We start from the raw sequence: 25726 nt of genomic DNA on the forward strand, positions 1-25726 counted from the left end.
CTATGAACTGGTAGCTAAATCAAGCTGCCTATTTTTATAAAGATAGTTTTATTGAAACACAGACACATTCATCTGTTTACATAATGTCTATAGCTGCTTTTTGCTATAATGGCAGAGTTGAGTAATGAAGGTAGGTAGAAAGCTTCCGGCCAGAAAAGCCTATAATATTTACTATTCGACCTCTTACAGAAAACATCTGATGACCTTGAGTATCTTTTCATTTGCTTGTTGGTTATCTCCTTTAGTGAAAAATCTATTTGAATCCTTTGTCCATTTTTCTTAAATGTTTTGTCCTCTTACTGAATAGAAAGAATTATTTTAAATATTATGGATACAAGTTCTTTAATTGACATATGTATTACAAATACATACAGACATGAAAGAATCCCTCCTACTGAAAGGGCTGTAATGGTAATTCCTTTCTCACAGATCGTGCCTGGATGTCTGCAGTAGTTGAGCTGGTTTAAGAACCATGTGTTTGTACTGTGTATTTTGTCAGAGCTTTATTGAAACTGACCACAGCCACTCAGAACTCTAGGTTCAACATGAAATGTTTGCTCAGCACCTGTGCCTTCAGCAACAGCAACCCACTTCCTGGGGTTGATAGAGAGAATTCGATGAACTTATAGGGTCTACCTTTTGTCTGATTTTCTAACCTCACTACCTCCCTCATTGTTTTTAATGCCACAGGGCATGTATTAACTTTTGAAAATTAAAAGGGGATTAATTATAATTTTGTTTTGAAATACTTATTTTTCTTAAAGAATTTCACAACCCCCTTTGAAATATTTAGAGATACCCTAGGGCCATGGTTGGCAAACCGTGGCTCTCGAGCCACATGCGGCTCTTTGGCCCCTTGAGTGTGGCTCTTCCACAAAATACCACCTGTGGGCGCGCATGTGCAGTTCGATTGAAACTTCGTGGCCCATGCACAGAAGTCGATATTTTGTGGAAGAGCCACACTCAAGGGGCCAAAGAGTCGCATGTGGCTCTCGAGCCGCAGTTTGCCGAGCCGCAGTTTGCCGACCACTGCCCTAGGGTGTTGCAAAGAGAGGATTAGAAACAATTCCACTCTGCCAGTACGCAGTGTTTTTCTCAGCCATACCAGTGTTGCTTTCCTGAAAGGTTTACATTCTTTATTTTCTCTCACTCTCGGCATATGCTTTGTTTACTGTATAGTATAAATAAGTGTTCTTCTAATACTCTTGTTTCTCTGTACTCCTCGGGTTTTCTGGGTGACATATATGCCATTTTACTTATAAACTTTTCCTTGTTAAGCTTCTATCTTGTATTATTGTTCTACTAATGACCTGGTGCATGGATTCATGCACTTTGAAAGGAAAGTAATTAGAAGGTGGCTGGTGGGGCAGGACTGGGCTAGACGGGGCCGGACATGCCCTGGGACCAACCTTCCATGGTCCCTCCCTGGCCGGTGGCACCTGGGGTGGCGCTGTGGCTCAAAAGGCGTCTGTGGAGTAAGTGGAGTCCCTCTGGCAGGTGGGGTCCCTCGGCCTGGCCTGAGGGGATTGGGAAAAAACCGGCTCTCCAGCATCCCCCAAGGGGTTCCAGAGTGAGAGAGGGCACTCTGCAAAGTTGCTGTCGTACAGGGTGTGGAACACAAACGCAAGTGTGCGGTAAACCAGATTTGAGGCCAACAGTGCCCCAGCAACAACATAACCCATGGCCAAAGGTGGAATTGCACAGCCCCGCTAGGAATCGGGCTCCCGCCTCTCTGGTTTCGGGGTGCATCACCCGAGAACTGCCGCTGCCAAGTCACTGCTGCTTGGCAGCTCCTGCATTGAGCGTCTTCCCCCTGGTGGTCAGTGTGCATCATAGTGACCGGTCAAATGGTTGAACACTTAGCATATTAGCCTTTTATATATATAGATAATCTCTAAGTCATTCACCAGAGGCCTTCATACTAACTGTTGAAAGTTAAATGTTATTACATGATCTAGTGTTTCATACCATTAAGCCAGAATTACTCAGAGTGAATATAATTTTATCAGAGATTAAAAATTAATATAGAATGCACAGGTATATTCTAAAATATTGGGGAAATTTTCCAAGAGCATAGAGTTTAATGGTACTCTAAATATGCAATAGAGAAAATTTGCTTAATCTTTTTGCTGAGCACTGAAAGAATTAATGGGGTTATAACTGGGTGAGCAAAGGGGTAGAGAGAAACAAAACCTAAGATAGAGGTAACCATACTGGTGATACTGTGAGCATAGGTGTAGGGCCAGGGCTTCATATGCATCACAGAATTTGAGAAAATTATACGGGTGAAAAAAAAAAAAGGAAGAAAAGTAGGATAAGTTGAGAAGGAATAAGAGAGGAAGTAATGTGTGGCTAGATAATGAAAGGATTTGAGTGCCTAGTTCCAAATAAAGAACTAGGATGACAGTCTGAAAATATGAAGTTGATGATGCTGTGGTTTTTGAGGTAAGATTTATCTGGGTGTGTTTCTCTTTTATAGGACTTTAAAAAATTTAGCTCTAGAAAGTAGTATGAATTGGAATTTTTTTATTATGTAGAGAAGCTAACTACCAATTCATTTAAAAAATCACATGATGTTGATGTATTTTTGTTGTTGTTTTTAAATATATTTTTATTGATTTCAGAGAGGAAGGGAGAGAGATAGAGAGAGAGAGAGAGAGAGAGATATCAATGATGAGAGAAAATCATTGATCAGCTGCCTCTTGTGCATCCCCTACTGGGGATAGAGCCTGCAACCCAGGCATGTGCCCTTGACCGGAATCGAACCTGGGACCCTTCAGTCTGCAGGCCGACATTCTATCCACTTGGCCAAACCAGCCAGGGCTATTGATGTATTTGTTGACATTGATTATTAGGAAAAAGGAAAAAAAGACTGGAGTCATGAAAATTCCTGTGCAGAGGAAGTGAGAACACTCCCATTTCTGTTGGTCGGTGATTCTGTTTACAACCTGCCTTTTTCTCACTTGGTGTAGGCATCCTTTCCACTTGCCAAGGGGAGTAGTAATGTGGTACATCGTGCCAAAATTTATAGCAAAGGTCTAATGTGATGATGCTGTGGCTCTTGGCTCTTAGTCAAATGTGCGTGCAGCCCAAGCACGCTAAGATTCCTTACAAGGTGCTGAAACAGGCTGGCTGTGTTTTCATTTATTGTGAGGCCTGATAATGTGCTAAGGCAACAGAATATGTGCTTGACTTATATTTGTTCCATCTAGTGAGCAGGACGGAGTAACTCTGGGGTTAATTTAGGCACACAGCTAAGAAGAGAAAAATTGGCTTGGATAAAATCTGCTCTATCTGAAGTGTAAACCATCTCATTGAAATCTAATGAAGTTAGGACAAAACATCAGAAGTTAACATCAACTTAAGTGTTATGATCTGGGAGCTGGCCACTCCTTAGTCTAGTGGGTAGTAACAAAGGTCTCAATAAAAACAAGAGAAGTCCAGCCTAGAGAAAACCTGAGACCCAGTTTTGAGCCTGAGATCTGACTTGCAGAATGACAGGGGTGTGTCTACCCTTAGTTAAGCTGTTTGGACTAGATGAACTGGACTAGGTAAGTCTTCCTCAGACTTTAGAGAAACCCATTGTCTCTGAGTTTCAATTTTGCTACAAGTGTAGGAATAGCTATTTGAGAAACAAGAAGTTCATAGAAATAACATCAAATTCTTGGGAAGTACAAAGTACTATGTACATATCTAGAAATAGTATTGGCTGCTGAGGTAAGAGAATGGTTCATTTCCACAACCTGGTCTTCAAGAAGGGGCTGTTTTTAGTTTTTCAAAGACCTAATAGAATCCTTTTATGCAGCTATACTGAGGTGGTTTGGGCTGATTTCGACTGGAATGTGATGACTTTGAGAAGCCCATGCCGTTCAGAGGTGCTGACTGGTATATATACAAGCCTTTTATTAATGAGGAAGGAAATGTGAGATATTAAATTAGTAAGTGCAATTTTCTGAATAGGTACAATATTTTAGAAACATGAAATTCCTGTGGGATAAAGAAAGAAAATAATTGAGGTTCACAATCTTTTATCTAAAACTTTGAGCTAGACATGTTTTTGAATTCAGAAAATCTTTGGATTCTAGAAATGTATTAGGATGCCAAGACCAGACATTAAGTAATCTCTTCAGTGGAGTCTTGCCCAACAACCCTTAATTAAACACATTAATATTTCTACAATTAAACATGTGAATAGTCACACTGACCATTCGATGAGATTATGAAAGACTAAGAAGACTTATGACAGTTCAGATCAGGTTTGTTACCAAATTGGTTTGGTGTGAAGTTACAAAAACCTTACAAATCAATTTTGGATTTTTGAATTGTGGCTAAAGTGTTATGAATAGACCTGATCAAGTCACCAATTATTAAGTAATTACTACATGTCAGCTTTGAGATGGGGCCATTTGCACTGATCTTTGTAAACATCCTGTTAAAGTAGACATGGTTACCTATTATCCATAATTTACGAGTTGGGAAAGTTCCAAGGCTCAGCCTATTCAGTGAGTGGCCAGCGGCCATAAGTATGTGGCAGACCTGGAATTTGAACTCAGCTCCTTCTGCTCCAAAGACAAAGAACAATTGTCTTCCTCCCTGATTGATCAAGACCTCTGGTTATTGTGATTATTTGCGACTGTTGCCAGCACAGAAAAAAAAAAAAAAAGCCAGCCCTAGCCAGGTAGCTCAGTTGGTTAGAGCATCATCCCAATATGCTGAGGTTATTAGTTCGATCCCCAGTTTTTCTCTCCTCACGCTACAATCTTTCTCAGAAAATTCATCCAATGGTCATTTATAAACGAATGATACCGGCTGGATCTATGGCCCACTCCTGAGTATCACACTTAGATATTTGACTTACTGTTTTTGCATCTCCATGTAATTGTCTCACTGTCCCAGGGACCTCCAAATAGAATTAAGCATTTTTCTCCTCCACATTTGTCTTTCAGAATTCCCTCTTCTACCATCTCAGTTTCCCCTAAGCTGAACTCTTCCCATTTCCCTCCCTCTCCAGCTCTGTAATTACAAAGTCCTGTGGAGTACAACACAAGAGCAGCACCGAGGAAGCTGGGGTTCTCCCAGTGCAGTAATTTAATTTACCAACCACAGATCTTGTCACCATTCCCAGACAGTATGTATAAAACGGAGGTTCTGACCAATTGTGGCTAGCCAAAGTAGCCTGGTATCCCATCTACCTGCCCAATGGCAGATTGATAAATATTAAACCCTATCATTTTACCTTGTATTCTAGACTACTTTATGTGTTAAAAAAACTGTTTTCTGTGACCTCAAAATTACGTGTATTTTCTCTATTCCTGTGGGTGTGTCATAATATTGAGTAACTAAGAAGATAACATGCTTTCCCATAACAACTAACCTTTGCTCTAAACTTGTGCTGGGACGCTCATGAGGGAAAGTAACAGCCACCTATTTTTTCATTCCCACCTCAGGTAAAAGGCCGAGCCTGAAAGTCCACATCAACACCACAAGTGACTCTATCTTCTTGAAGTTCCTGCGTCCAAACCCTAATGTAAAACTGGAAGGTTTTCTTCTGGGATATGGCAGCAATTTATCACCAAATCAGTACTTCCCTCTTCCCGCGGAAGGGAAATACACCGAGGCGGTAGTCGGTAAGATGCTTGGCTCTCAGGCCTGGGAAGGAGGGCTAAAAGTAACGGGTGTTACATGATACATAAATTGTGAGGGCAACACCATTTCTTCTCCATTCTCAGCTGAATCAAATGACAGAATTACAAATCCTCTTCATAATTGTTATCCATAGCATAATTCCTTACATCAAAGAATATGTGATGCATATTCTGCATGTACTACAGAAATAATCAACTTTATTGCCATTATACCTACAATCCCTGAGCACATACTTAGATTGCATAGGGAAAAAATAAGCTGAAACACCTGGTTTAAATCTCTGTACTATAGTTTATGTGGATTAATTCCCCCACACCCCCCAACCCCCAGTGCCTTAACTTTCTTCTGGTGGAATATAAAAACTATGGCTTTCTGGATACCTCTTCATGAGAAGCTACCTTTACAAATGTTATTGATGCATAACCCATGGACACAGACAATAGGGTGGTGGAGGCCTGGGGTGGGGGCGGGGGCGGGCTATAAGGGGTCAATGGGAGAAAAAAAAAGGGGACATATGTAATATTTTCAATAATAAAGATTTAAAAACAAAAACAAAACATAAAAAAATAAAAAGAGGAAAAATAAATAAAAATGTTACTGGTAGAAGTGTGGGATCCTCTTCTCCACTGGGTGCTGGGGGGTGGGGGCCTTATGATATCTAGAGTCAAAGTATTTCCTGAGGCTCTCGAGGGAGGATGTGTGATTTTTATTTGCGTGGAATTATATCCCTGGGTTTCCAAAGTCCCATTTCCTTTAATTTCAGTCCTGGGAGAGGTGATCTCGAAGCAGAGCCAGTGTCCAGAGCTTCCGTTCCATGTGGGAATTGGGTCTAGTACAGCATCAGGCTAGTTCAGTCCATCAGTCCATTGTTTGGGGCCCACATGGCTGTGGGACGTTAGGGCAAATGCAGGAGCATGAGAGCCCTGCAGGTCAGGAGTCAAACAAGAGAAACCCGGAGTCAACCAAGAGCAAACTAAGAAAGCAGGAAGCAAGAGAGTGAACTCCTTTGTATCCCAAATCTTCCCACACTTCCCGTGGCCATGCCCACTCTGGCCAACGACCTGTTCCCATGTGTGACTGACCGACAAGTACCTTCTCTATGTCTCCCAGACTTTACTAGGCATGCGTCTATTCTCCATCCTGTTCAGTCCCTACCCCCAGCCATCTGTGGGGAATAGACCCGTGGCCCCCTGAGAAACATTAAACTGCGCTTCCTGGCAAAGCTGCACAAATGACATGCCTATACTATTTGTCCTTCCCTTTGCTTCTTTCCTGTTAAGAATAACTAGGTTGCCCTAACCGGTTTGGCTCAGTGGATAGAGGGTCAGCCTGTGGACTAAAAGGTCCCAGGTTCGATTCTGGTCAAGGGCATGTACCTTGGTTGCAGACACATCCCCAATAGGGGGTGTGCAGGAGGCAGCTGGTCTATGTTTCTCTCTCATCGATGTTTCTAACTCTCTATCCCTCTCCCTTCCTCTCTGTAAAAAAAATCAATAAAATATGTATATTTTTAAAAAAAGAATAACTATGCCGAAACCGGTTTGGCTCAGTGGATAGAGCGTCGGCCTGGGAACTGAAGGGTCCCAGGTTCGATTCCGGTCAAGGGCATGTACTTGAGTTGCGGGCACATCCCCAATGGGAGATGTGCAGGAGGCAGCTGATCGATGTTTCTCTCTCATCGATGTTTCTAACTCTCTATCTCTCTCCCTTCCTCTCTGTAAAAAATCAATAAAATATATTTAAAAATAAATAAATAAATAAATAAAAAAGAATAACTAGGTTAATTACAACAGTATCAAAAAGAAAAAAATATTACATTTTGAAAAAAATTTTAGTATGTCAGACACAAAGATTAGAGTTTTCATATATATAATAAAGTTTAACATGTCATTGAAAATGTTTTTAGTCACATTAAAGTGTAATTGGGAGGATGTGGGCAGCTTCAAGTCTTATTCAGTAAAATTATTTGCAGATGAGACCTTTTTAAAGAATAACACTTTTTAAAAAAGAGATCACCTATTATGAACGCTCTCAAAGGCTTCTGAACAGTCTGAGATTTATATTTTGCTCCACTGCTAGGATTATTGCTAAAGAGCTTTTCCATGAACTTCTGACATTTAAGCCTGTAACTTGAACTATTGTCGATCAGATCTGGCATTTATTCATATATACCCAGAATGTTGAAGATGAATCTGTTTTGTCCTGCAGCCCCTTGCTTCCCATAGAGAAGTCTCAGTTATACTTTAAAATCAGGTAAGGGAGTAACATTGTTAATTAAATGTCTAGATAGATTTTATGTAAGATAATCACTTTAATAAAACAAACAAATTATAGTTACCAAAAAAATTGACATTAAGGAATTTTGGATAAATATTACCACATTAACCTTGATCATATAAGTCATAAGGAATTTGAAATTTGCAAATATTCTCACATCACATTCACTCTTTACTATAAAAAGTGACTGGACCCTGTATACGATAACTCCACACAAACAGAGACAGGTCTACTGCTCCTTTATTTACTGAGCATTAGAAGTGATAGTTCACTTGTGATGCTTCACTAGTTAAATGATGAGGAATAATCAAATGGACTAGGTACCCTTTTATTTCCCTACAACTGTTTTAATCCTTTAAAATATTTTTATTATGGAAAATTCAAACATAAGGGGAGAGAATATTATAATGGCCCTCATGTCTCATCATGCAACTTGAATACATATAACTTTTTTACTAATCTTGTTCCATGTATTCTTCATACACATTAGGTTACGTGAGTATTTTAATTGTGTTGCTGGACAGGGACTGGGCCCAGAGCGGGTCTGCCTTGAACTGGCCAGTAGTGTCTGGATTCTTGACTTTGTGCAGCAAAGATTTCACAAATGAGTCCAGGTGACTTTGAGGATATGTTTATTCAAGTTGGGGACAGTGAGACAAGGAAGGGCTTAGAATAGAAGAAGCAGCAGGAGAGCCTAAGCAGGGCTGCTCTGGCTCTCGAGAAATGTCATAGGAAAGAACAGTGCTCTGTGGGTCCTTTGTTTTGAGACTTTTAATCTCTCTCTAGCTGGTGGGGGTCCGAGGGGAGGTCACAAGAGAGGGTCTTAACAGAATATTCATTAACTTTCCAGGTGTGTCCTTCAATATGTCGATTCATCATATAGAGCAGTAGTTCTCAACCTGTGGGTCGAGACCCCTTTGGGGGGTCGAACGACCCTTTCACAGGGATCGCCTAAGACCATTGGAAAACACATATATAATTACATATTGTTTTTGTGATTAATCACTATGCTTTAATTATGTTCAATTTGTAACAATGAAATTGGGGGTCACCACAACATGAGGAACTGTATTAAAGGGTCGAGGTATTAGGAAGGTTGAGAACCACTGATATAGAAGGTCAGGTTTGTTTTTCTTTCTGGTTAGTTTTACTTTCAAAGAATGTCATTGAAGAAGGACCGAAACCTAGGCCCGTCTGTGGTCTGGAATGTGTAAAGTATTTATTCCTCGGGGTCCTTGGTTAGGGAGGGTAAAACCTTGTGATTCATTATCTGGCTGTAAATTGCTCAAATTGTTTGCCCTTTAATTATTTTTGTCTCAGTTCCACTTGTCAAGGAATTTCCCTAGCTTCTTACTATCCTGTCACAATTGGATATCATATTTTTAAATCTATTTTTTTATTAAATCTTCATTGTTGAAAGTATTACACATGTCCCTTTTTCCCCCCATTGAGCCCATCTAGTCTGCCCCCACCCCAGGCCTTCACCACCCTATTGTGTGTGTCCAGGGGTTATCCATATATGCATACAAGTCCTTGGATGATTCCTTCCCACCCATCCTCTCCCGCCTTCCCTCTGAGATTCTGAAGTCTATGCTTCTATGTCTCTGGATCTATTTTGTTCATCAGTTTATTTTGTTCATTAGATTCCACTTTTGACTGAGATTCTATGAAACTTATCTTTCTCTCACTGGCTTATTTCACTTAGCATAATACTCTTCAGGTCTCTCCATGCTGTCTCAAAGGGTAAGAGATCCTTCTTATTTTTACTGCTGCATAGTATTCCATGGTATAAATGTACCACAGCTTTTTTATCCACTCATCTACTAGTGGGCACTTGGGCTGTTTCCAGGTCTTAGCTATTGTAAATGTTCCTGCTATGAACATAGAGGTACATACATTCTTTCTGATTGATATTTCAGGTTTCTTAGGATATACTAGCCCTTTGCACTCCGAACCATTCTGGACATTGGCTACCAGCTACTCGACGCTACTTTGCGGCGAAAACGTGCATTTACAGACCCTCGTATTATTTAGTATAATTTTGGAAGCAAGTAACGTGTTATAATGATATTGGACTTATATGAATTGGGTGACATCGAGGAATGTATATTTGCAAAAAAAACAATATTTTATTGTTTATAATTTTATACAGTATGGTAAGTTTTGTAACACTCCCCAATATGCATTGCAGGCTGATTAGTGCATGTTTGACAGTAATAAGTGGTTTGACGCCTGCCACCAGGTGTTTTCCTGTTAGAACACACAATGCAGTCCCGTTTTCTTTGTCCCATATCGGGAATATGTAGTTTATTGTTTAATCTGACACAAAACCCGCTGACATTTCTTGTATATATCTTAGTAATTTTATGATATTTTGATTTAATTTCTTGTGCCATTTCAATATAAAACTTCAAGGAAACATGCATGTCTCAAAAAGTTGCGTTGAAATAACTCAATTCCCCGTAATTACTAATAAACTGCAATGTCCCCTGAGAGGGGACATCTGAGTGATATGCTAGAATTCTGATGTCCCCTGAGAGGGGACATCCGAGTGATATGCTAGAATTCCGATGTCCCCTGAGAGGGGACAGCGGAGTGCAAAGGGTTAGTATTCCAAGAAATGGGATCACTGGGTCAAGTGGCAGTTCCATATTTAATGCTGGGGTCCAATCCCAGCAGGTCCAGGGGTCCCCAAAGGTGTGGACGGAGTCGGCGAAGAAGGAATGACACGAAGACAGCCTTCAGTTGATCAGCAGCCTAGTCAGGACCTATAGCCAGGATCTCCAGCCAAAGTTCTGGTCGGAGTTCTGGTTAGGAACTGATGAGGATCTGACGTTTATTGTCTTGTTACATCCGTATTTATACCAGCCGATTTTAATCCTGTCAATTTCTATTACAAGGGTTAAGGTTTTTCTTATCTCCATTCCAGGGAGTAAAGATTATGTAGCTTAACTACCCGCCTGGCACTTAATTAAGGGGTTGTATCCCATCCCTAACCTCAGGGAAAGATCCCCACCTGGGGAAACAACCTTTCTCGGAGAGGTGACCTTGGTTAAAACACATGGCGCTAAAGGGAGCAAACATATTAAAAACAGTATGCTTTATATGCCAGGTCCATTGAAACATATGCTGTGTAGATGTTTCTTTTCCTGCAGCGACTGTGTCAAGCAGCAAGGATGGACCGACTTCCGGCAATTTAACTTTTTGAGGAAACTCCATACTGTTTTCCATAATGGCTGCATCAGTCTGCATTCCCACCAGCAATGTACTAGGGTTCTCTTTTCTCCATATCCTCGCCAGCATTTTTCATTTGTTGCTTTGTTGATGTTAGCCATTCTAACAGGTGTGAGGTGATGTTTTAATTTGCCTCTCTCTGATGATCAGTGACTTTGAACATTTTTTCATATGTCTCCTCACCAACTGTATGTCTACTTTGGAGAAGTGTCTATTTAGGTCCTCTGCCCATTTTTTTAAAATTGGATTGTTTGTCTTCCTTTTGTTAAATTGTATGAGTTCCTTATATATTTTGGATAGTGACCCTTTATCAGGTGTATCATTACCAAATATGTTCTCCCATACAGTGGGCTCCCTTTTCATTCTTTTGATGGTTTCTTTTGCTTTGCATAAGTGTTTTATTTGATGTAGTCCCATTTGTTTATTTTCTCCTTAGTTTCCTTTGCCCTAGGAGATATATCGGTAAACATATTGCTATGAGAGATGTCTGAGATTTTGCTGCCTATGGTTTTTCCTAGGATTTTTATGATTTCACAACTTACATTTAAGTCTTTTATCCATATTGAGTTCATTCTTGTGCATGATGTAAGTTGGGAATCTAGTTTCATATTTTTTGCGTGTATCTGACCAATTTCCCCAACATCATTTATTAAAGAGACTGTCTTAACTCCATTGTATGTTCATGCCTCCTTTGTCCAGTATTAATTGAGGGTAATGGAGTGGGTTGGCTTTTAGGGTTCTTTCTGTTCTGTTGATCTATATTCCTATTCTTGTGTTAGTACCAGGGTGTTTTGATTAAGGTGGCTTTGTAGTATAACTTGGTATCTATTATTATAATCCCTCCAACTATGTTCTTCCTTCTCCAAATTGCTGCAGCTATTCAGGGTCTTTTTTGGTTCCATATAAATTTCTGGAGTATTTTTTCTAGATCTGTGAAATATGTTGTAGGTATTTTATTTTATTTTTTAAAAAATATATTTTATTGATTTTTTACAGAGAGGAAGGGAGAGGAATAGAGAGTTAGAAACATTGACAAGAGAGAAACATCAATCAGCTGCCTCCTGCACACCTCCCACTGAGGATGTGCCCGAAACCAAGGTATATGCCCTTGACCGGAATCGAACCTTGGATCCTTCAGTCCGCAGGCCGACACTCTATCCACTGAGCCAAACCGGTTAGGGCTGTTGTAGGTATTTTAATACCAACAGGGATTGCATTGAATCTGTAGATTGCTTTGGGCAGTATGAACATTTTAATGATGTTGAACCTACCAATACATGAACATGGTATATTCTTCCACTTGTTTATATCTTCCTCTATCTCTTTTTTCAATGTCCTGTAGTTTTCCTAGTACAAGTCTTTTTACCTTCTTGGTTAAGTTTATTCCGAGGTATCTTAATTTTTTTTTTTGTTGCCATGGTAAATGGAATTGTTTGTTTAGTTTCTCTTTCTGAGAATTCATTATTGGTGTAAAAATAGCCATTGGTTTTTGGGTGTTGATTTTGTATCCTGCTACATTGCCAAATTCATTTATTAAATCTAGTAGTTTTTTGGTGGAGTCTTTAGGTTTATCATGTCATCTGCAATTAATGACAGTTTTACTCCTCCCTTCCAATTTGGATGTCTTTTATTTCTTCTTCTTGTCTGATCGCTGTGGCTAGGACTTCCAGTACTATCTATCTATCTATCTACACTAATAATAGACAAATATGTAAATTGACCATACCTCTGTGACACCCCACAGCCAATCAGGAGGGAATATGCAAATTAGGGCAAGATGGCGGCAGCCACAGAGCCAGCTGGAGCAGGCGGGAGGCTTGGGGTGCCCCCAGCGATGGAGGAAGCCAAGCTTCCTGCCCACCTGGGCTGGCTGCCAAAGGAGGGGCCTGTGGGCTGACCAGGAGCAGGCCAGAGGGAGTGGGAGGCTTGAGTTGCCCAGGCCAGTTGCCGAGGGAGAGGCCTGCAAATGGCCCTCAGCCCCTCACCCAGGCTGGCTAGGCACCCCAATGGGGGCCCCACCCTGAAGGTGTCCATTTCATCCACATTGTCCAGTTTGTTTGCATATAGTTGTTCATAGTATTTTCTTACAATCCTTTGTATTGCTGTGGTGTCCGTGGTTAATTCTCTCCTTTCATTTCTGATTTTTTTTATTTGGGTCTCTTCTCTTTGTTTCTTGATGAGTCTGGCTAACAGTTCATCAAACTTGTTTATCTTTTCAAAGAACTAGCTCTTGGTTTTATTGATATTTTTGTATTTTTTTTTAGCCTCTATGTCACATATGTCTGCTGTAATCTTTATTATTTTTAAATATATGAACACTTAAGTATGCATCTCTAATAGATAAGAAATATTTTTAATAATGCCATGCTTTTATCACATTATAACAATAATAATTCCATAATATTTTCTACCTAGTCCATACTTAAATTTCTCTGGTGATCTTAAAAATGCCTTCTTAGAGTTGTGTTTTTTTCTTTTTTGAGTCAGGATCCAAACAAGGTCTACATGTTACATTTAACTGGTTCCTTCCATTCCATATTTCTGAGTTTGCTCTTCTATCACTTTACTTCCTGTGAAAAGCTATTTAAATTTGGAGGTGGCATTATATTTGGATTCAGTTTTTGGGGGAGGAAATAATATTTTACGGGTGATACTATATCTTTCCTAGCAACTCACAAAAGAGGTACATGATGGTTGATATCATACTTAGTGTTGTTAAGACTGTTGTGTGTAGGTGGTCTCAGCCTGATCCATCCATTATAAAATTCACCATGAAATTTCACTTAATGGTTTAGCATCTACCAGTGATCATTGCCCAGATCCATTATTTTAAAGTAGAGTTATAAAATGGCAATTTTACATTGTAGCCAGTCTAGATGGAATCTAATTTTATCATTTCTTCTGTATTGTTTAGCTGAAATTCTATAATAATTAATTTTCATTTATTTTATTTTTCTTAGTCATGTTTTAGAAAAGGCAGGATAAATTCTCATTGCAGTAAGTTGGTGCCCTGCTATGGTGACTAATGATACTGTTTGTTTTATGATCAATAAGTGAGTTAATTTTTATGTATTTAATGGATTTTTATCAATATGTCACTTATCCAGCTCTATGTTTCTTCTCATTATCTAGCTTGAATATGGTTGGTTGTGAACTTATTGAAGTCAAAACTTATGTCTTACTCTCTGGCTTACAATGAGTAGGGAGGCAGTAACTACATATTTATGGCATTGAATTTAATAGACTCAAGTTGGCATCTAGTAGTTAGGTTGGAGGAAGCCGTGAGAAATTGTGCAATCTAGACCTTGGTCATCAGGCAAGTATATATCTAAGCCATCCAAGGTGGATAAAATAGATAGATCACTATGTATTGTAAAAATCTCTAGGGATGAGGATTCCCAAACTTCTGGAAAGCATTTTCAAATAGCCTTTTCAAAACTCTTACCTCATCCTTTAAATCAACATGTTCTTTTTATTAATCTCCTTTGTGTTCTGGTAGTATTCTAGTGGAAGAAAAAAACATTTCTCTTACATATTTCCTTTCCCACCTTTCTTTATGCCAAGGAATTTGTGCGCTTCTACTTTTATTACTTCAAAATGGACTTGCATTTCCAGGTTAAATGTTATTCTTTGGTTACTCAGATTATATATTGATTATACATTGATTAATTATGGTGTTCATATTAATTGCTTCTAATTGATTAGCAGCTGTCTATTAGTTTTCTATTGTTGATATAATAAGTTACCAAACTTGGTTGCTTAAAACATCACAAACTTATTATCTTAGCCTTCTTTAGATCAGAAGTTCAACATGGGTCTCACCAGGCTAAAATCAAGGAGTGGGCAGGGCTGGCTGCAGTCCTCTGGAGGCCCTGGGGGAGCATCTGTCTTCTTGCTTTTCCCAGCATTCCTCTTTCACCTTTAAAGTCCACAGTGGGTCAAGCAGTTCTACCACATCACTCTGATCTTCTCTTCTACTTCCCCTTTCACTTTTTAAGGATCCTTGTCATTATACTGAGCCCACCTAGATAATCCAGGATGTTCTTTCTATTTTAAGGTCAGTTGATTAACAACCTTGATTCCACTCGCAGCCTTACTTCTCCTTTAATGTAACATATTCACAGGTGTTGGGGATTAGGGTGTGAGCCATTATTCTGCCTGCCATAAACTGTATGTTTGAAATTAGTGTCTCTATTCCCTTTCTGCCACCAATTTACTGCTAATCATTCTCAATCCTATTCATCTGTAAAATGTAATAAAGTCTATTTTTCACAGATGTGCTGTGGGCATATTAGTGAATTCATGGTCATAAGTATGAGTTGAAATCCCTTGAGATCAATAAGCTATACAAGAGCAAAGAATTTTGTGGTGGTTTTTTTTTTTAATGGAAAAAAAAGTATCACAGCCCCTCCTATTACTTTCTTCTGTAATAGGACATTACACTGAATTATACCCATAGTAACTGATTCTCATTTTCAAAAACAAATATGAAATGCCACATCATCTGACACATTCCACTTGTTCCATGTGTTTAAAAGACCTCAGCATTGAAATGAGAAGCTGTTGATCGTTCAGAAATATTCAAATTAACACTTAGTGATCTGTGGATCACTCTAAATAACCATTTATAAGTATGTCTACATTTATTTTAATATCTATTTGTCTCTATCTAAATAGTACAAACAGGGGCCTTTCCAAAAGTTACATGCTGCTCTTACATGCAAAACTAAAAAGTTTGCATAAAATATCCCTTTTTGCTATTTTAGAAAATAAGATTCATATGAAACACTTGTAAAAAAATTTTTACCAATGTAAAATCTTTTACTAAAATTTTGATAGATTAATTGGAGCAGTAGAATAACTTGTATTTTCCAAGGTCACTATTAATAAGTGTCAGTGGCTGTGAGAATCTTGCAATGATGTGCTAACACATGATTCACATATAATAGATCTGCTAGATTCCTGTGTCCTTTTTTAACCCACACCATCAATGTGCTCATTTCTGGTTTACATATCCAGTTTTTGCTTTTATGTGCAGCTGCTGGTAATTTTGCATATATCCAATAAAGTAAAAAATGAGAATTTTTTTTACTTTGAAACTTTATAGAGTCAGACTCCTTGATGTTCTCTTGACATCTGAAAATACTTTAATCAGTGTCACCTGGGAAGGAAAGCATTTCAGTCCATCAAATATTAGGGCAAGTTAACGAGTTATTTTTGTATGTTTACTGCAAGAAAAGCTTAATTTTTAAAAAATCACATATATTTATCACTACCATGAATTCTGACTAAAGAATTTGTCTTTCAACCGGGCGATAGGACTCCAAAGAGGTTTAAGAGGGCAGATTTCTGAACTCGCATGTTCTCCCAGCTGCTAACCACCACACTCAGGGTCCTAACAAAGCAGGTTTCTCACACCCAGCCACAGGCCTCTCAGCCACTCTGTCCAGTCCCCACGTTGCCAGTAGCACCTTAGAGTGACTTCTGTGCCAGAGGGGAACACAACACCAATAGCTCTGTAGACTCTCAGCACTAGAAGGAGCCTGGACCAGAATGCTAACACCTGCATTCTAGAAAGATCCACCTCTACCCAGAGAGGCAGAATGGTGAGAGGAAAGAATGTATGTATACTTTTTAGTCAGACAGACCTTGGTTTAAATTCAACACAACTACTTACTGTGGAGTAGTTCTGGGTAAGTCGTAACTTCTCTGCTTCACTTTTCTCATATATAAAATAGAGAGACAATCTTTTAGGAATGTTGTGAAAGCTTTGCATAAATTATATAAGGCAGCTAACATAAACCCTAGCACTGAGTAGGCAGGTCTTATAAATTTTTTCAGTTGCTATTATAACGAGCTGAGTGATCCTGGATAATTTACCTCAACTCTCTGAGCTTTGTTTTTCTCAGTTGCTAATAATGAATGGGCTGCATCACCACTAAAGTTCTGGTCGGCGCTAAGATTTGCCTAGGTCGACAAACCTCGGTCTCAGTGGTAGATCTGCGGTTTTGTTTTCAGTTTTGTTTGATTTTTCAGTAAAATTATAGAAGTAGATGTTTTAGCAGAACTGTCAGATACTAAAAAGAAGTACCCATACACATCTTTCTGTTGCACTTAAATGTTTTCTTGGAAGGGACAATTCCAAAAACAGATTAAGAAACAAAAAAAAGCAGCAAAATCTGACTGTGACCCGGCACATCTGATGGGCACAGACCTCTCTCCTGTAGCCATGGCCTTTTAGCTGTGAAGGGGGGATTCCTGTTTGGTGCCCTGAATAGCACTGCCAGGGGCCTCTTAGAATTCCACAGCTGTGGCCTCCAAAGAAAAAAAGGTGAAACCTCAAAATATATTGCTTAAAAAAATAGAGCTGAGCTTGTCATCTCTAGATTTTACTTTTCCAGTCTCTGTCTTACTCCAATAAAGCAGTTTTTATAAAGAACATAGCAAAATTTTTTACCTGTTTTACAAAATAAGATAAAAATAAGAGCATGGCACTGTTTTATTTACTTAACTGCTGGTAATTTTATCTCGGCAAGTTCAGGCCCAAGGGTAATCAGCAGTTTCTTATTCTGATTTCTCACTGTTTATTTCACAGGAGAAAATTACTTTTTAAATGATTTTGAACATACTTACCTGGCAGGGGAGATACCATGATCATGATAAATGATTTTGAACAAAGTTCGCTTATAATTGATTACCCAAATATGAATAAATATAAATCCTCTGCTTATAATTTTACACAATTTACATTCCTGCAGATTATTAATTCCTCTTACACATTTTACCCTGAATTTTTACCTTTGCACAGAAAGTAAGAGTAAATGCACAATTTTTCTTCTTTCTTCATTGCAACTCAGAGCTTCAACTGCCCTTCTCTCTCTCTTTGTCATAAAAGTGCTCTGTTCATTTGTATGGGAGTGGGATGAAATAGACAACAATGGAGATTGCTACTATGTGTTACACTTAAGGATAAATATCACCTTAATGACAAAAAGATGTGAATATTCATTGCAATAAGTGCCACGAGGAAGGTGGTGGTGGATTTATTGAAGAAAAATAGCTGGAATAAAGAATTGAAGGAACTGTATAAAAAGTAAGCTGAAAAACTAGTTAAAGGGGAGCAGGGATAAGATATAGCCCTGCCACTGGAACCAGCTCAGTCCCTCTCTTTCCTGGCAGAACCCTTAGAGAACTAGCAAGAGGCTGTGAGGGGAGAGTGAGATGACAGACAGCAGTGCGAACCCAAGGCAGCCCCACCGTGCGGACGAGGGATGGTAGCTGGATAGGGGAGATCGTGGTGGTCGTGCCCTTTACACACAAGGAAACTGAAGCTCCAATGCAGGGTGTCCCCCAAAATGTATACACACTTTTTTTCCTGTTAGCTCAGATTTAACCCATTGGAATTAATAATTATTCAAAGTGTGGTTTAAGTAACCTTCCTAAAGTTACTCAGCTAGTAAATAGCTGGTCCAGAGCTGAAACCCAGCAAGTCTGCCTCTAGAACCTGAACTGTGAAACTCTGTACCCTACTGTTTCTCAAAATTAGGAAATTTTATCTGTTCTTCTATAGTAGAAGATACACACCAGCCATTTATTTGTTGCTTCTATAATGTCCTTTAAACAGAAAAGAAAAAAGTCCACATATTATGGAAGGAGCCATTGGCTCCCCAACTCACTAAGATTTAAATGTGGAAACATGTAAAGTACTTACTGTGCCTCTTCCACCCCCACCACCATCTTTATTATGAGCTGCCTGTCCATCAAGCCCTACCTCTGTTCTTTGCAAGGCCATTTCTTGGCAGGTACCATTATTACCCTCTCCATGAATATCCTAGACCAGTGATGGTGAACCTATGACACGCGTGTCAGGTGACACGCGAACTCATTTTTTTGGTTGATTTTTCTTTGTTAAATGGCATTTAAATATATAAAATAAATATCAAAAATATAAGTCTTTGTTTTACTATGGTTGCAAATATCAAAAAATTTCTATATGTGACACGGCACCAGAGTTAAGTTAGGGTTTTTCAAAATGCTGACATGCCGAGCTCAAAAGGTTCACCATCACTGTCCTAGAGCCTGAGCTTTTTTTTTTTTTTTTTTTTTTTTTATCATCCTTATTAATAAATTGCTCTTTGTTTTTATTTTGGTGTGTCTTGTCTGCTCTCACACTCCACCCAAACAGAAAACTCCCAGTAGCTAAGGGCCCTAGAGGCCTTAGATTCCTTTTTCACTTCCAGTGTTATTATAAATTTAGAAGCACAATAAGGGAATGCATGGGAGGGAGGCAAGGGAGAGACCCAGGAAGTCTGAAACAGCTGTGGGTCACATTTAATACCTTGCCAACAGTCATGAGTACACTCACGTTTCCATGTCCGAATGTTGCTGACCAGTCACAAGTTAAATCATGTCTTTTTCTCAACTCATCAGTCAGTATTTCTAGAGACATGATGGGCAATACATCTAATTATTTCCACCCACCTTTTATTATGGAAAAAGTTTTTAAAAAAGATGTGTCATGGCAGAGAAGAACGTTTGAGTGAATTATGTGCTGACATTGTGTCAGATTGGCCAGGTGACTTTGGTAGTCAGCTGGAAGATAGTACTTTAAGGCAAAAGAGAAATATGATAGCATCCGACAGTGAAAATGATTCTGAAGAAGAATGAGCAAAAAAAGACATTTTACCAGCCTTGGAGGATTATACAAATACTAGAGGCCCAATGCACAAAATTTGTGCAAGACTAGGCCGTCCTTCCCCCGGCTGCCGGCACCAGCTTCCCTCTGGCACCCGGGCCCCGGGCTTCTCTCACAAGGTCGTCCAGAAGAATGTCCGATCTAATTAGCATAATACGCTTTTATTATTATAGATTTCAGGCCTAACTGTTCATTTTGGAGACCCACAAAGCATAACTGAAGTAACCAATTTATTTATTTATTTATTTTGTTAATCCTCACTAGAGGATTTTTGCCATTGATTTTTTTAGAGAGTGGAAGGGATGGGGAGAGACACACAGAGAGAAACCTAGATGTGAGAGAGACACATTGATTGGTTGCCTCCAGCACATGACCCGACTGGGGCTGGGGATGGAGCCTACAACCCAGGCTTGTGCCCTTGACTGCAATGGAACCCGGGACTCTTCAGTCCATAGGCTAATGCTCTATCCACTGAACCAAACTGGCTAAGGCCCAATTTATTTTTTGGTAAGGATTTTTTCTATCTCATTACTTCTCAAACCAATTTATACCATCACCAAATGGAAAAATACCACAAAACCTTTGCTAAAAGATCACCATGGACAGATGTTACTTATATGGATATAAGGAAGTTTCTTGGTTTAATTATATTGATTTGACTAACAAAGAAGTCAGAATGGAAAGATTACTGGTCAACTGATCCTTTACTTGAATCACTCATATTTCCAAAAACTATGACTTGAAAGAGGTTCGAGCAAATACTTAATTCTTTCATCGGAACGATAATTCACAAACATGTAACACAAACTGTCTTTACAAAGTCGGATCTCTTTTGGATCCTTTATCTTGAAAGTAAAATCTTTACTTTCTTATATTCCAAAACAGCTATTATCACTCAGTGAAGCAATGGTTCCATGGAGAGGACACATCAGATTCAAGACATATAATCCGGCAAAAATAATAAAATATGGACTTTTAGTAGGGACGCTTGGTGAAAGTGAGAGTAGCTATATTTGCAAATTTGAGATATATACGGGTGAAGGCAAAAAGTCACAATAGACTATATTATCTGTCATATGGCCTTTTCTTAGTTCTTTTTTTTTGGGGGGGGGCATTTAAAAATATTTATTGAAAGCTATTTTATGTCCATCAGAGTGCTAGAAAATGGGAATCTAAGTAAATAAATCTTGATCCCATAGTCTGGTGGAAAAGACAGTCATATGTAAAATCAATTATATTGCAATGTAATAAGAGTTAGATTAAAATACATAAATAAGGCAGTTTAGAAGCCCAGAAGGGAGAGGAATTTATTTCTCTAGGTGGGACTCACTTACCTATCTGACTTCCTCCTTCAGCTTACTACATGTAAACTGCCTTCCTAGCAGTTTTGCAAAAATGTGAACCATATTTCTGCCTTTGGGACATTTTACCGTGTGTTTCTCTGCCCATGTAGCTTTCTCCCTTGTGCCATGGGTCTTTTTTTTGGTTCTTGGCATCATATTTACCAACATAATTACTGCAACAGCATGTCTACCGCTGAACTATTTTTGAACACTGGTCTGTGGAACAGTAAGGGAGAACCATGGGCTGCCAAAACTACTGAAAGAAAAGTAGCTGCTGCATGAGTGAGTTCTGGCTCGAAATAGCCGGTCAGCAAGGTGTTAAGGTGTATTTTTCTCTCTTGCTTAACGCTATTTTGAAAATGTCATCTAATTCTTAGTTCTTTCTCTGGAAATGGTTTTACCACTTGGGAAGTATTTGGCTTTAAATATTCAGGATTAATCCAAGTTTTTCATTAAAAAATAGGAATCTCAGAATCACTTGACTTATCTCCAAGGTGCAAAATTTAGCACAAGTTACGTAAGCTTCAAAAAGCATTTTTAAAGAAATTGGCACAGTGGGCATCAATTTCTTATTAATTGCTATGCTATGCTATTAAAGAATTCACCATGAGTTTACATCAGAAAGACCTTGATGATCATAGATGACCATTTTAGCATGTTTTCATAAAAATAGCATCTTTTCAAAGTTCTATGTTTTTATGATCTTCCTGACCTCACCGAACAGTAGATAAACTGTTTGCATATTACCCTTTTATTATATAGGATAGAGGCCTGGTGCATGGGTGGGGGCCGGCTGGTTTGACCTGAAGGGTGTCCCGGATCAGGGTGGGGGTCCCTGCTGGGGGATGGCCCTACACCTAGTTTGGTTCTCAGCACCTGGTCTCCTGACACCTCTGCTGCTGGGCCTTCTCCTCACTCCCACTCAACTGTTGTCACCTCTGCCTTCGGCAGGGACTTGATGTGATGCAGGGAGGGTCAGGTCTGCAAACCCCCACCCCCACCCCTGCCCGTGGGGACATCTGACAGGACATGGTGGCAGCCGTTCTGCATGGGCTGGCAGTGACACAGTGCAGTCAGTAGGTGATTTTGCCAGTGAACACTTCTCTCACACCCCTATAAAGTACACAGAGTGTCCCAGCGCCATGGTTGCAATCTCTCATCTTGGCTGGAATGGCAGGCCTGTGGGAAGGGGAGGTTGGCTTTTTCACCTTGGAGGGTTGGGGGGTGGATGAGACGCTTTGATCCTGAGTTTGCAGTGATGAGGGAGGGTCCCGTGCAGTGAGGCAGGCAGGTTGAGGAGGAGGGGGTGGGGTGAGGGTCTGCACTGTCCGGCAGAGCTCAACATTAAGTAACCAGTGAACACCATGGCAGGTCTGGACAGGGACTCCTTTTATATTTGAGTGTCTTTAATGTCACTGTCCCCTGCTTATAAAAACGGGGGTCCCACCCTTTGGTTTTGCATTGACGAGGCCTGCAAAGTATGTAGTCAATGCCAGGAGACGTGTGTGTTTTCAGTAGCACTGCTTCCCCAACTCTCACTGAAATTAAAGCAAAACTCTCAGAAAGAAGTTTCCAGTAATGTCTTCCTCGGTGGACTGTGTCTTTGAAATGCCTCTCTGTTTGGAAAAAGGATGCATCTTTCCTCCCAGCCCACTTTAGCCACGGACAGCGAAGGAGCTTAGCAGAGCCTTTGGGTGTACACGTTACTGGGCCTAGGAAAAGCCTCTTCCCCCTCCAACCTCTTCCTTCCACCTCCTCCTTCCCCACCTCCTGTCTTCCTGTCAAAGCTGAGTCCCATTTTGTAGCTAGAGGTTCCACTCACGCTGCAGCATGGAGATGAGGGGCTGCTTCTCGCTGCTGTCCTCAGTCTCAGACGACTCTGAAACATGCATACCATCAGCCGTAAGCTCCCTCCAGAGCGTGTCTGTGACTGGACACTCTGGAATCCCACCCGTGGTGATGTTCCTTGTCATTTTTGCTCTGAGTTAGGGGGCGGCTGTGCCTCTAAACACCATTTGGCCTCCGTGTTGCCCCGGCCTGCTGGGGGCCGTGCCCGCCGGATGCCTTTCAGAGGCTGAGAGAAGCCAGGGCTCTCTCAGGGCCCAGGGCCCAGCACAATGTTCTGTCCAAGTGGGTGTTGGTTCATTTTTCAACCATTTTTATAACTTTTTATGGAAATAACTACTGAACAGTGTAGGATTTGCTTTAAATTATTTTTGCAGGTGAAAAAAGGATAAGGATTATTCTTACACACAAAACCATATATAAGAAAAATCTTCAAAGGAAAAAGAACAGTTTTACAGATTGGTTATCAAAGATGAACTCAGTGGTTCAAATTTACTAGCTTTTAAGAAAGATCATTTGCTCTTTTGCTGACCGCTACTCCCCAAATCCCAAATCATTGTTTTCTTTCCTTCTGCAAGCTTCACACTTTATTTTTACTTTAGCCCCAGGCAAAAAAGAATAGAGGAGTAGATTCAGAAACCTTTCAGAAAAGGTTTATTGTGCAATTACTGCATTTCCAGGCCTAATGGTACAGATAGATATCAATAAAACATGAACTGAGTCCTGGCTAGATTCAGCGTGACTCTCAGCCCCCACATCTTACAGGGACTTAGAAACACTCTAAAAGGTGGAGACCTTGTGTTCATTTGTGATGATTCATAATTCTATACATGTTCGTTTTTATGTACAACTGAGAGCAACATGCTAGTAACCTAAGTGGTTTATTAAAAATTACAAACGTTTTATATACATAAACTTAGTAAATTAAGTGCAATACTGATATCACTTGTGACCACTGTGTCTTCTCTTTGGACTCCTGCCACCATGAAGCTTTGCAAAGCTATGTCTTAGCACATGTCTAAGCAGATAGCATAATTTCCTCAATGTTCTAAGAAAAACCCATCAGTATTTTTCCAGAAGAGACACCAAATTTCCTGAAAGGACATAAAAACAAACAAGACTAACAATGGCTACTGTTCTAGCTTTTGACTTAATTATTACATTTTATAGTGAGTTTTTTGGTTGATATTCCCTCTGGAGGGATGTATCTCTTGCATCAACAATATCTGAGCCTCTCATTTTCCAATCACTGGGCTTCAGAATGGATGTGGACTACGCTCTCATATGAACCATCTGTACCCCGTTGCTGAAACCCATCTGCTGTTGTGAAGACAATTTGTTATTATTTATCATCACTAGAACGTGAGAGTAAGTGGTGTGGGTGGGGAGCAAGGTTGGTTATTCTCCTGAAATTTAGAATTACTGGTGCAGCTTTCAAAAAATGAGTAAGTAGACAAGTAGGATTTGCTGTCTTTTTTACACTCCCCCCCCCGCCCCCCCCCCCCCCCCCACCAGACTGTACACCTCTTGCCCAGCGAGGCCTCCCTCACTCCTTCCTGGCCCAGCAGGTGAGGGAGCTGGTGCCAGCAGCGTGGCAAGGGCAGCTGAGACAGAATGCAGAGCCAGGGCCCGCAGAGCTCTGCTGGCTCACCCCCTCCAGTCCCACACTCCAAGATTCTTCCTTCAGAACTGACTATTGGTTGAGGGGAGCTCTCTGCCTGAGCTTAAAGCACAAGGAGGCTGTTCAAGGGTCTTTGCAAGCAGACATTACTCAGTGCTAGTGTTGATGAAATTAGGCACAGGAGCTGTCTGCCAAATGTTAAAGCTAAAGGGACTACTTAACTTTGGACTGTACCTACTCAGGCCAGATTACAGTTAAGGGTGGCACGTGAACACTTGCAGATGCAAAGAAAATTTGAAAATATTTCTCTGTGGAGATTTCCAGGGCCACAGACTTTTGGTACAGGCTAGGTAGGTGATTTTCTTAACTTCTTAGTTTTGTGATGTGCCATATGGGCTTCTAATAAAAACACCTACCTTATTTCATCAAATTCTAAAGCCCCTTTGACTGTAAATCACACCACTATTTATCTAAAACAAAGAAAAAAGTTGCTGATGAATGACATTGCTTTTGCATCCTAGTAGGGCCTTTATTTTATACTTATTGAAAGAGCTTCCTTTGATTCATGGATACATAAATTTTGTTATCTATTTTTTACAAAAAGATTTTTAAAATAAACTCTTTATGCTAGAATAACTTGTAATAAGTTGCAAGTGTAGTACAAAGAATTCCTGTGTACTTTACACCCAATTTCTTCTATTCTCAACATCTTGCGTTAATATGCTACATTTGTCACAACGAATGGACCAATATTGATACATTTTTAACTAAAGGCCATCCTTCATTTGACTTCCTTCATTTTTTACCTAAGGTCCTTTTTTCTGACCCCGGGTCCCTCCCAGGACACCACATTACATTGTCACATCTCCTTAGGCTTCTGTAGACTGTCACTTTCTCAGACTTCCCTTGTTTTTGATGACCTTAGCAGTCTGGAGGAGTCCTGGTTAGTTATTTTACAGAATGTCCTTCAATTTTGTTTTGTCTGATGTTTTTCATATGTTTAGCATGGGATTTGGGGTTTGAGGGAGGAAGATATCTATTACTTAAAAAAAAAAATAAAAAAAA

The 25726-nt window shown here is 39.8% G+C and overlaps 1 protein-coding gene across 8 annotated transcripts in view; it reads left to right on the forward strand.

Moving 5' to 3' along the window:
- Positions 1-25726, forward strand: part of ABI3BP (ABI family member 3 binding protein) — a 260392-nt gene that overhangs the window by 58069 nt on the left and 176597 nt on the right. For all 8 annotated transcript variants that reach the window (XM_070406074.1, XM_070406069.1, XM_070406070.1 and 5 more), the window contains exon 2: positions 5448-5627. In XM_070406074.1, coding sequence (XP_070262175.1) covers positions 5448-5627 — 180 coding nt within the window. The remainder of the gene's footprint in view (positions 1-5447; positions 5628-25726) is intronic.

Source organism: Myotis yumanensis, unplaced genomic scaffold (genome assembly GCF_028538775.1).
Source record: "Myotis yumanensis isolate MYYU_CA2020_CCGP unplaced genomic scaffold, mMyoYum1.0.hap1 SCAF_2, whole genome shotgun sequence".
Lineage (NCBI taxonomy): Eukaryota > Metazoa > Chordata > Mammalia > Chiroptera > Vespertilionidae > Myotis > Myotis yumanensis.